At 57.4% G+C, this 12,353-nt stretch overlaps 1 protein-coding gene across 1 annotated transcript in view; it reads left to right on the top strand.

Annotated features, from left to right (window-relative positions):
- Positions 1-12,353, top strand: part of ARVCF (ARVCF delta catenin family member) — a 121,727-nt gene that overhangs the window by 86,762 nt on the left and 22,612 nt on the right. Inside the window, exons 12-16 of the mRNA XM_044656593.1 lie at positions 74-155; positions 195-306; positions 4,369-4,462; positions 5,577-5,630; positions 6,415-6,562. Coding sequence (XP_044512528.1) covers positions 74-155; positions 195-306; positions 4,369-4,462; positions 5,577-5,630; positions 6,415-6,562 — 490 coding nt within the window. The remainder of the gene's footprint in view (positions 1-73; positions 156-194; positions 307-4,368; positions 4,463-5,576; positions 5,631-6,414; positions 6,563-12,353) is intronic.

Raw genomic sequence — 12,353 nt, 5'->3', positions numbered from 1 at the left:
TCCGTCTGTTGTGGGGCAGTCCTGGCCCGGCCCTGGAGAGAGGCTGACGGTCCCCAGCGTGGCTGCTGAGGAGGGTCCGGATGCTGCCCCACCCCCACCCCCCCGCACCCCCAGTTGTTCCCGGAGCCCCCCGGGAAGGAGGGCCCTGCCCCCCGGTGAGCATCTGTCTGTCTGTGTGTCTGTCCCTGAACCAGCCAGTCCACGAGGGAGACGAAGGCGGCGTCCCATGTGCTGCAGATGGTCTGGAGCTACAAGGAGCTGCGGGGGGCCCTGCAGAAGGACGGCTGGAATAAGTCGCACTTCCAGGTCAGGACAGGGCCCGAGGGGGAGGGCCAGGGCCCGGGGAAGGCGCCCGAGGGGGAGCCCCGGCGGGATGGGGCCGCTGAAGGGGAGGGCGCCCTCTTCTGTGAGCCTCCGTCTGTTCATCTGCAAAATCGGGATAGGTGTACCCCCACACACACACACACCCCTCCCCGGGGGTCTGCCTCCTCGTGTGGAGAAATCTGAGCTGTCCTGCTTGGAAAGAGAAGGAAAGTGACTTGTGGGAAATGTGTCAGAGGCAAGACTCGAACCCAGGACTCACCCGACCCCAGAGTCAGGCCTGTTTCTACTGGCCCAGCTCCCGTCCCAGAGCTCAGGGGGCAAGTCACAAGCGAAAGCCAAGGTTCCTTTCCTGCCTGTGGCCTCGCTTAGAAAGACCCTCAGCAGGCCGTGTAGACCAGGTAGAGGACGGCTATTTATCCTCTCCACCGACGAAGGAGAACATAAAATGGTGCCCCGCGGCTGCTCCCGCACCCTCCTGGGAGGCCGAGAACTAAAGCAGCCAGACCTTCCTCGGCATGTCTAGACACCCCCCCCCCCCCGGGAGCCCGGCCAACGCACGGCCTGACCATCCCCTTCTCCGGCCCTGGTCTGAGAAGAAAGGAGCCGCCGAAGATCCGCGGCCTTCCCGGCTTAGTGACCGCAGAACGGGACCTCCGGGGCGGCAGACACGCGTCTCAGGGCTCTCCTCCAGCCATCTCTGCTCAGGGAGAGGAACAGAAAACAGGAAAGACACCAAGCAGGGCACAAGAGAGACAGAAGGAGAGATGGGGAGAGAGACGGATAAAGAGAGGAGAGATGGAGGAAAGAGAAAAAGAGAGACAGAGAGAGAGAGACAGAGAGGAGGGAGTCAGAGAGAGAGCGATGAGAGAAAGAAGGAAAGAGGGTGAAAGGAGAAAGAGAGGAGGAGAGAGATGGAGAGACAGAGAGGGAGAGACAGACGGAGACAGGGAGAGGGGGGCGGAAAGAGGGTGAAAGGAGAGACTAGAAGGAGAAAGATGGGGTGGAAGAGAGAGGGAGGGAGATGGAAGGAGAAAGAGATGGAGAGGAAGAGAGAGGCATCTTCAGGGCCCCCCTCCTTTGGTGTCTTAGAGCCCCTGGTGTGTCGAGGCCTTCCCCAGACCCCCCAGTGATCCCCCTTTTCCAGGTCTCCCTCCTCATCCCACCTCACCAGGCCTGCCTGCCCTCTGTCCCAATTCACTTAGATTCCCATGAGGCCTCATTGATGGGGCAGCACTTTCTAAACAGCCAGCCTAGGACTTGGCTCGGCCCTGCCGCTGGGGAGCTGCCAGTCCGCTTGGAGAGAGAAGACTCGCCCAGAACAATGAAATGACGATCCAATCTAGAATGGAATGGCATATGTGAAGACAGTAAGCATTTATTGAGCACCGCTGTGTACCAGGCGTTATGCTCAGCCTCAAAGAGAACAAAAGGTGCTCGATCTGGTGTCTGCAGGACCAAGTCCCGGCTTCCGTCTCGTTTCCATGCTGGGTAGCGTCGGGCACTCGGCCTTCTCCAGGCCGCCGTCTTCTCATCCGGAAGGTGACGAGGAGTTGCGGTCTTAGAGCTGGAGGACGTCTGACATGACTCCCTGATTTTACAGGTGAAGACTCTGAGGCTTAGTGAGGGGCCGAGTCTCGCCCCGCGAGTTGGCAGGGTCGGGATTTGGACCAGGTCCTTCAGCTCAGGAGCCGCCCTCTTGGAAGCCCGGCAGAGGGGCCGTCAGCGGAGCCTCACACCTCCCTGCGTGTTCAGCGTGTCGGGGCCTGATGTCCCCCATGTGGGACCAGTTAAGTGGACTCCTGGGTGGCGTCGCCACGTTTAAGCCACCTCCATTCTCCCGAAGCGGGCCAAGGCTTTAGCATCTCTTCCCCCTGCCCAAATGGGCATCGCTTTTAGAGAAGCCCAAACGAGACCCCAGGAGGGGGCCGGGTCAGCTTCCTCCCACTCCTAGTCCGGCCCCTCCACAGCCATGAGGGGTGAGAAACGAGGATGATCTAAAAAGGGGGCGGCCAGAATTCCCCAGAAAACCAATGGGAACGTGCATCTGCGCCCGCCATCTTGGTTGCACATGGCGCCCGCCTCCAGCGAGTCTCGAGCCTGGAGAGAACGAAGCCGGGATTAGCGAGACGGTTCGCCACGGAGGCTCTCGGCCCCGGGATCATGTTTCGCCCGTAAGAGCTCTCCCCTCTGCACGCTTCAGAAATTGGGAACCGAACCCTCTGGACGGCTGGGAGATCCTCCCCTGGAGAGGCCCGGGGGGTTTCCAGTCCCCCCAGTTAGAAAGCGTCGGTTCTCTACCTAGAACCACCTCCTGACTGGCTTGCACGAATGGATTCGCTTCAGGAAATATGGCCGAGTCTCGGCAGAAACAACGTTGGCGTCGTTGGTGGACGGGGTGGGAAACGGACACTCGGCCTTCGTCGGGCTCTCCGTGGTCGCCATTCAGACCGAGAGTCGCGATTCCCGGAGCTTCCCCTCAGACCTCCGGCTCTTCATCACCGCGTCGCTGAAGGACTCCGCCGAGGTTCCCAGACAGGAGGCGGCGCCCTCGGTCACGGGCGCTCACGGAACGTGCTCTTGTCCGCGATGTCCCAGGGAAAATGGGGCGCGAGGTTCACGCGTAGTCAGCGCTGCTGCTGCTTCTTCTTCGCCGTAGCTGTCCTTTGGTCAGTCCGCCAGCCTCGTTGAAGCATTCTCCGTGTGTCTGGCGCCAGGTTAGCCCCTCGAGGCACACAGAACGGCCCCTGCCCTCAAGGAGCTTATGGAGCCGGGAGGCATAGACACGCGCAGGTCTGGACGAGATAGAGGGGAACTTCAGAGGGGAAGGTGCCAGCAGCTGGGGGGCACTAAGGGAGGCCTCCTGAACAAGGGGTCAGGAGAGACCTGGGCTCGAGTTCTGTCTCCAACACGTGGCCAAGTCCCCTCATCTCTGTGAGCCTCAGTTTCTTCATCTGTAAAATATGGAGAAGACAATACTGTGAGGGGCTGTGATGAGGACCACAGGAACCCAGAAATACCAAGTGCCACCAATTTGCTGTGTGACCCTGAGAAAGTGTCTTTACCTCTCTGGCCTCAGTTTCTTCATCTGTTAAATTGGGGGGTTGGACTAGATCTCTCTCAGCTCAAAGCATGGAAGTGTCTGATACTAAGCGTTTGGAGGGGGTCCAAGGCTGCAGAGGTCCAGGAGGACACGGATTGAGAAAAGCCACTGGATCGACACCTGAGAGCCATTGGGTGGGATGATGAGGTTGACGCTGGTTCAGGAGGGACTGAGAAGGGGAGAGACAGCAGAGGCGCCTGGCATAGACGGCCTTTTGGGGGAGTTTAACTGCCAAGGCCAGAAGAGATCGCAGACCCTAGTTACAGAGAGGGGAGGCTCAAGGGAGGGTTTTTCGGGATGGAGGAGACCTGGATGTGTTTGGAGGCAGGAGAGAGGGGGAGACTGAAGATCAAGGATGGCAGGGAGGGGGCAATCTGATAGAGGAGGCAGGATGGAATGGGGTCCCTTAAACAGGTAATGGGGAGACCATTGGTCATGTGAGACAGGAGGGAAGGAGAAGGGGCACAAGGCACCCGAGTGGTGGGAGGTGAGGAAGAGGGGCTCACGGTGCTGAATGACCTCACTACTATCTCCCAGGGTTCTCTGCCGAGGGAGAGGGGAGCCATGGGAGGGGTGGGGGATGGATAGGAGCCCCTGTGGATGGTGGGAGGGGGAGGTGATAAGGGAGGTAGAGCAGGATGGCCTGACAGCAGTGAGGGCCCAGGGACGAATCCGTAATGGACCTGGTCAGAATGATTCCTGCCACCTTCATTCAGTAGCAAGTGTGAAGACGATACATGGGGCTGCACTGGCGTCCTCGTCGCTCTTAGGGGTGAGGGGCTCAGGAGAGGGCGCCGGCGTGGAGCCAAACGGGTTCCCCCGGGAGCCAAGGTGGGGAGAAGAGGAGAGAGTGGCTCGCGCAGGGGAGGACATCTCCCTCCCGTTCAGCTCTTCGAGCCTTGGGTCCTGCGTCCCTCGGTGACGAACGATGTTTTTGTGTCTAGCTGGCAGCGTCTGCCCCTCCCAAGGGCTCCAAAGGGACTTCGGGCAAGCCTGGCTATGATGACAGCACCCTGCCTTTGGTGGAGAAGACCCACGGTGAGTGCTTGGGGGATGGCCTCTGGCCGGCAGTCCTGGGGCCCAGGAACGTCCCATTACAGCCCTCCTCCCAGCAGCCCCCCGTCTCCTGCCAGCCCACAGTGCCATGGAGCCAAGGCCTCGGAGCCCAGGGCTGGGGGCTTCCGGGTCCAGCTTTGTAAGCTCAGCTCAGAAGAGATCACTTTCTCCCCCGAGCTTTGCCTCCAGGGTTGCTGGGCAAGCCTGGCACCTTAGTAAGGGTCTGGTGGTCCCACCTGCCAGGCTTCTCCTAGGCAGGGCTAACAAGGGGCGAATCACCCGCTCGCCTCCAATGACGCTTTGTACGGAGGAAAGAACGGTGTCTTGTTAACAGAGTTCCGACATCCCAGATGGGAGGGCCGGTCGCAGAGAACACAAGGCGCCATTTTAAGCACGCTCCCCAGCCAGGCCCTCTCTCCTTAGTCTTGGGCACTTATTGATCACACCTTCGTCTCACCGAGCAGAGGGCGCCGGCCCCAGGCCGCTTGGTGATCACCAGGAGGGAGAGCCCATGTTCTTGGACCCAGGAGCCACTCATCTTCCAGAGCAAAGACGGCCCCAGCCGTGCAGGAGGTGCCCAGGGGCTAATCCAGCCCCCCAGCTGGGCAGCCTCCAGACTGGGCCCTGCAGGCCTGGGCAGGCCCCTTTGCTGTGACTCAGGCACCAGCCCCAGCAGATGAAGGAGAATCCCGTGGGTTTCGCCCTAGGGTGTCAGGACGTAGCTTGGATGGCAGGAGTGCCGCCTGTACCCGCTGGTGCTCCCGTTGTCACCAGCCACATCTGCCCTTTTTCTGCTCTTCCAGCCGGGATCAGGGGCCAGCACAGCTCTTGGGGGAAGTGGCGCCATCCGCTTTTCTTTCGTTCCAGCATCCTCCTTCTTCATTCTCTTCCTGCTTAGCCCGAAGGCCATTCTCTCTCCTCTCTTGCCACACATCTCTCCCTTCTTGTCTCTTCTCTCTCCTGTCTCTTCTCCCACCTCCACTCCTGGGAGTCTAATCCCAGCCAAGCCCAAGAGGCCATCCTCACTCTGTCTCCATCCCTGGGGGAGGCAGCAGATGCCACCCTTCAAATGGAACGATCCCTTCTTGTCTTGTAGATAACGAGAGGTGTGGGAGCCGCGATATGATCCCAATGGATGAACTCGGCCCAGGTAATTGCTGCTGCCCCAGCCCTCCCGTCATCGGTGTCCCTTGTGCCTGCTGCCCACTCAGTGCCTAGTACAGTGTCTGAGGGAACCGATCTGCCATCTAGACCTTGACCCTTCCTTCCTCTAAGAGTAATTGTCTCTGAAAAGGGTTGCTTCATTTCCCTTTAGCCCCAGATATAGCACGGTGACGAGGGCTTCCCCTTCTGGGCCAGGATATGGCGTGACTGGGAAGACCCTCCCTGCTCGGAGGACACAAAGGTCCTTTGTTGGTCCCTAGCCTTAACCTTCTCCCAGAGAAAGGAAACCAGGCCCTCGTCTCCTCCAGGCTTTGCTCACAAGGGCCTTGTGAGGTAGGGAGAGAACCCTTTATGAAGAATTCCCTTCTTCCTCTTTCTCATGAGAATACTGAGGTTCAGAGAGACATTGTCTAGGTTCTTGAAGTTAATGACAGAATTGGGACTCCTACTGAGTCTTTGGACCCAAGGCCAGCCTTCGTGCTACCCCATCAGAGCTGGCTGAAGGTCCTCAGAACAGAGGGCATCAGAAGGGCCCTGGCCAGGCCCCCTGTCAAGGATTCTCTCAGATTGGAGCTCTGGGGAGACTGTCCTGGCAGCTCTGGTTAGCTGGCCTCCATGATGCCTTCACGAGAGGTCCTCAACCTTCCCCCAGTTACCCAGGCGAGGTTCTTGTTCTTATTCACACTCCTGGTTCCTATTTTCAGCCTATGAGGCCTCCCTAGGTAGTGCCCGCCATCTACTAGGGCAGCCCCTGTTCCCCAGGTCCCCAGCAGGCCACTCCACAGTACATCGTGACAGAACACGTTGGAGGTTCTTCACCCAGCCTGAGAAGGTGAGTGCCTGGCTGCTTTCTGGAAACGAGCCCCCCAAGACAGAGGAGAAGCGCTACCCCACAGGAGAAGGGGAGAAGAGTCCTACGTGAGCCCCAAAATGTACGCCTCAGAGAGACAGAAGGCCATCCCATCCTATCCAAGGGGGAAGGAAGATTGGCCCAGATCAGCCAGAAAGCTCTGCCTCAGCGTCCAGGCCAAAGACTGTCCCCTGGCCGTACAGAAGATTGTCCTCATACCATTGTGAGGACTCTGAGGCTTCCCAAATCAAAGGCATCTCCTCTGCCCTTTCCTAGGACTATAACCTTTCAGCCACACTGACTGGGGGAAGAAGGCCATCCCTGGGGGAGGGAAGACAGAGGGACACGGCAGCCTGAGCTCTCCATCACTCCAAAGGCTGTGTGGATGCCCCACGTAGCTCAGGATCCCCTCAGGGCCCAGGAGGAGGAAACGCCAGTCCAAGGGTCAGCGTCGGATGGTTGGCAGGTGTAACTCTCCGCATCCACCCTCAAAGGCCAGAGCAGGTGTGTGCCAGGCCCTGGAATCAGTGAGTGACTGGGCAGTCACAGGCTTGCGGAGTTACCCAGGGCTTCACTGGCCATCATGCATGGGCACTCTCCTCTCCGTTAAGGCCAGCCTTCCACCTTGAGGGCCTCCAAGCAAGGGCAGCCAGCACTCCTAGCAGCAGCCCAGCGCACTTCTAGGCAGCTCCAGATGTAAGGAGAGATTTCCTCCCATCATGTTCCCCCTGTTGCTCTTAGTCCTGCCCTGTGGGACCAACCTTTCATGGCTAATAAATCCCTTCCCTCCATCGGAGCCCTCCCAATACGGTACTCCAGGGCAGCTAGTGTGGCCGTCCTGCGTCTCCTCTTCCCCAGACGGAACGTAAAAACACGTTCATTTTTTAAGAAATCAAGTCATTTGTCTTTAAATCACCTTCGGACCAAACTTAACCCCATCGGCTCCTCCGTTTCCCCATCTGTAAAAGGTACCAATTGTACCTAATTGATTACCAGGATTTCTTCCAGCTCTTAATCTCTCGTCCGATGCCAGCCAGCTCGTCCAGCAGCCTTGGGGCTGCAGGGTCCGGTCCTCCCTCCTTCCTCACCCTCCTCTTCTGGACACTTCCTAGACTGTGGATCCCAGAAGCAGCCTGACAGGGCAGCAGAATCCATTCTAGGCACGTCCCATGTCAGAATACAGCCCGAGAGCCCGTCGGCTTTTCTGGTTTCCACATTTTTCCATGGACGAGCCACAGACCTTCTGGACAAGCTGCCGCCCAGCAATGCCTTCTCCAATTCTGCCTTTGGGGCTGGCCCTTTGGAGCCCGAGTATAAAATGCTCCCTGGATCTCTTCCTGTTGAAATCTTTGGGGATCCCTGCTAAGTTGGTAACATGCCAAGTCTCGCCTCCTCTGCCAATTCAGAAAGCCCACCCGACACCCCCTCCTCAGAGTCACTGGTTAAAAATACGTTGGCCTTAGACTCTGCCACAGACTAGCTGTGTGGCCCTTCACTTCACTCTGTTGACCTCAGTTTCCCTATTTGTCAAATGAGCTGGAGAAGGATATGGCCCACCCCTCCAGCATCTTTGCCAAGAAAAGCCCAAACGGGGTCATGAAGAGTCAGCCATGACAGAAAGAACTGTTGACATCATCCCATGAACAGCTCCCATTTGGGCTCGGCCATTGAATCAGGCCCCAGTCGATGGATGCCGAGTACCTATGAAGTGCCTGGCACGTGCCAGGCTCCGTGGTAATATCTGGGGTTCCAAAGAAAGACAAAACCCCATCAGAAAAGGAAAGAAGACCGCCCTGCCCGGTGACCCTTCGTTGGCCCAACTGGACCTTGTGGGCCAGCGTTTTCTGGCCTTCTCACTGCAGTATTCATTCTCCCGGAAAGAGGAAGTGAGCTAAAGGCAAGACGGGGACTTCAGCCTTCTTGCCATGATCTCATGCCATCGGTCAGCCGCCATTTATGAAGCTCCTACCATGTGCTGAACAGGGGGCCCGGGCCTTCTCTGCTCCCGCTCTTGCCTTGCCCTACCTGAAAAAGAAAAAGAAAGCCACGTTTCTGCCATTCACTACCGTCCTAGATCCCACTGCATGGCTGGGTGGAATGGTGGTTAGAGCTCTGGGCCAGGAGTCAGGAAGATCCATCTTCAAGAGTTCAAATCCGCCCTCAGACGCTTGTTGTTTCACTCTGGGCAAGTCACTTAACGCCCGTTTGCTTCCGTTTTCTCTACTATAAAATGGGCATCATTTTGGCCTCTGCCTTCCAGGACTATTGTGAAGGTGAAATGAGATACTCTTTGTAGCACATAGTAGGTGCTCAACGAATATTTGTGTCCTGCTGGAAGTGCTTCTGAAGCTGTCCCTTGTTTCAAGGAACACCCATGCGTTGGGGTAGTCCCTTCCTCTAAATTGACCAAGTCAAAAGCAGAGAGAAGATGGGAGTGAGGGGAAATCTGGGGGAAGGAGGAGGCGGTGGCATGGGCCAGAGGCTCTCCCACTTCTCCTTCCTCTCGGCCATCTGAGGTTCCTTCCCTGCCAAGCAGAAGGCTGCTAAGTCCCCCCCCCCCAAGGTCCCCTGAAGTGTGGGGCCCCTAGAAGGCTGTGCCCGGTTCTCCCCGTCCTGGCCATCTCTTGACGTAGTACCTCAGGGAAGGGACAGTCCTGAGCCTGGTGTCCTGCCTCCCCCGGCTCCGGTCAGTCCTCAGCTTTCTGGGGATGATCCCTGGAGGGGCTTCTCTTGGCTGCTTCCACCATCTTCGAGGATGACGCCATGACTCAAGTGAACGGCAAATTTCTATGTGTATATATATATTTGGTTTACCAGAACATCATGACAAAAGAAAAAGTTTAGACATCATCCTATAAGAAATTATCAGAGACAACTGCCCTGACATTCTCCTATTTCTATATTAGCCGTTCAGACGATGGTGGAGCACTGGCCCGTGTCAGGTCAGAGAGGCGGCCTCCCCTCCACCCCAGGGTGTCAGCCTGCTGGGTGTTTCCTCCCTCTGTCCAGGTGGTCTCTAGCAGACCCTCGCGATGGCCTTTCACTTCTGCCTCTGACCTTGTGGGAGCCGCACATGATCTGAACCCTGGTCTTCCTACTTGGACCAGGGGAGGGTCTTAGAGGCCTGGAAGAGACCATGATGGCTTTAAGAGATTTGGGGGACATCTCTGTACAGACTGCCTGACCCCGCTGTCCCCCCCTCCCCACGCCCCTTCCCTTGACTGGCACTAAAGTGGAGCCTTGGTGAGAGGTGGCTCAGGGCTCTTGGGGGGAACCCCCGGCCCCAGTCCCTCGGGATGCTGTTCCTGAACAAAGCCCATGCAAGTGCCCTGGGCTAGGAGGGGAGCCTCCCCCCCAGCTCTTCTGGGAGCTGGCTGTGTGCCCCCGGTGCGTTACTCTTCCACGCTGGCTCCATCTCCCTGTCTATAAAATCAATGTTGGACTAGATGATTCCTGAGAAGCCCCTGTGAGTGTCTCGGGTGCATAAGAATCCTGGGCACCCAAGGAGCTCAGGGGGGTCCATGGAGAGCAGGCTGTGAGGGAGCCCCCAAAATGGGGGGCAGGAACACAGGGGTCTAAACAGTCCTCATGGACAAACATGTGGCCTCGGTGGCCAGTGAGGAGAGAGCCAGCCGCAAGAAGCCCCTCCAGCCACTGTCCCCAGAGAGCCGAGGACTGAACAGAGCCGGGGTGGGGGGCAGGACAGAAGGGGGGCCTGGGCCAGCCAGAAAACACCATCTTACAGGACGTGAACGGATCCGAATCCCTTAATTATGGCAAGGACAAGACAGGCTCGCTCAGGAAACATCAATTTACCTGTCACTTAGCGAGGTGACGGCGCTGTCAGACGAGACACGAGGCTCAATTTGTCACTGCTAATGAGGGAGATGAAACGCTCCTGGAGAATAAATGAGGCTGCGCAAGGCCCGGCAGGGCTCTGCGGCCCCCCGTCTCGGGAGTAATTAGGCAGGCCACCCCTTTAGCAAAGCCTGATTGTCTTCTCCCCCTCCTCAGCCCCTGCCCCAAGCTTCCTTGTGGGAGTCTGAGAAGGCAGGTCAGACTCCAGCTTTGAACTGAGAAGCTTCATTTTACATATGGGGAAACTGAGGCCTAGATTCGGGAAGGGTGTTTTCCAAGTCCAAGGAGAAAGGGCAGCTGGGTGCCTCAGTGGATGGAGAGCCAGACTTACAGACAGGAGGTCCTGAGTTCCAGTCTGGCCTCAGACACTTTATAGCTGGGTGACCTTGGGCAAGTCCCTTAACCTTCATTGTCTCATCCTTCCTGCTCTTCTGCCTTTTGGGATCAATATTCAATATTGATTCTAAGGTGGGAGGTGAGGCTGTCACGAAAAGCAATTAGAGCAGCTGGATGGCAGAGGAGAACACGCTGGGCCTGAAGGGAAGAAGATTCATCTTCCTGGGTTCAAATCCAACCTCAGACCCTTCCTTGCTCTATGACCCTGGCCAAGTCACTTCACCCTGGTAGCCTCAGTTTCCTCCTCTGTCAAGTGGGCCAGCGCAGGAAATGGCTCCTGAGAGTCAGAAAAGCACCTGAGAGTCAGACGAGCCTGAACCCCGAGCCTCTGAGGCCATCTTGTGCCTCTCCCTCATCTCCCTGAGGAGGAAGCAAGCCGAGGCCCCACACTATGGGCCAGTGACAGGATTCAAACTTAGCTCTTCTCAGCTCCAGGCCATTGCCCCCTCCACTAGGCATGATATCTGCTAGCCTAAAAGAATACCAGATGCAGCTGAGACTTGGGGGCCCCAGGGTGCAAGACGGGGCTCCTCTGGGGATGGGGGAGCCCCATACCTCGCCCAGGGCCAGGCTCTGTGCCCGGACGGTGCCTCATGAATGTCCCTTTCATAGGTAGCTTGTTTCTCTGGTCTGCTCCTATTAGTTTTACCAGCATTTATTAAGCCTCTACTGTATGCAGCTCTGCTGAGGGCTGGGGTGAGACCCAAAAGAGTTCTTTCCCTCAAAAAAGATTCCTTAGGAGGGAGGTGGAGTGTGGATACAAAGAGCTGAACCCAAGACGCTTGGGGAGGGAGAGGCGGCACTGAGGGAGGATCCTCGAAGGAGGCCAAGGTTTCCCCTGGGATGGAGGTGAGGAGGGAGGGCCGCCCGGCATGGGGGACAGCCTTAGCAAAGGTGTGGAGGTAAGAGATGAAATCCTGAGCTCAGGAGTAGCCAGGAGGTAATGAGTGTGGAGCTCTTCTGCTTCTCTAGTAGCGTTTACTGCTGCAAAAAGGGAGAACTATGGGGGAGAGGAGGAGGGTTAGGTGAATGGGATGGAATGTATATAATGGAAAGGGGGAGAGGGGGCAGCAGCTCATGGAAGGCCAAAGAGGAGAAAGATGACAATTCAAGTGTGGTGGAAGGGGCAGGTCTGGGAAGGATGGGACCAGGGGCTTGAGGGACTGGCTTGTGGAGGAGACATCTGGGCCGAGATGAGCAAAGTCCTGGTTCTGGAGGTGGTGTCTCTGCCTGTCTGTCTCTCCCTCTTCCCCCCCCTCCTCCTTCTTCTTTTCCCTCTCCTCCCTTCTCCTCATCCTTCTCTCCTTTCTCCTCTCCTCTCCTCCTCCTCCTTCTTCTCTCTTCTCGTCTTCTCTCTTCTTCTCTCCTCTCCTCTCCTCCCCTCTCTTCTCTTCTCTTCTTTTCTTCTCTCTTCTCTTCTCTCCTCTCTCCTCTCTTCTCTTCTTTTCTTCTCTTCTCTCTTCTCTCTTCCCTTCTCTCCTCTCCTCCTCCTTCTCTCCTCTCTCCTCCCCTCTCCCCTCCCCTCCTCTCCTCTCCTGTCCCCTCCTGTCCTGTCCTCTCCTCTCCTCCCCTGTCTTCTCCTCCCCTCTCCTCTTCTCTCCTGTC

The sequence above is a fragment of the Gracilinanus agilis genome, chromosome 1 (assembly GCF_016433145.1).
Source record: "Gracilinanus agilis isolate LMUSP501 chromosome 1, AgileGrace, whole genome shotgun sequence".
NCBI lineage: Eukaryota > Metazoa > Chordata > Mammalia > Didelphimorphia > Didelphidae > Gracilinanus > Gracilinanus agilis.
Note: the sequence above shows the minus strand (reverse complement) of the source record. Positions and strands in the feature narration are given on the sequence as shown.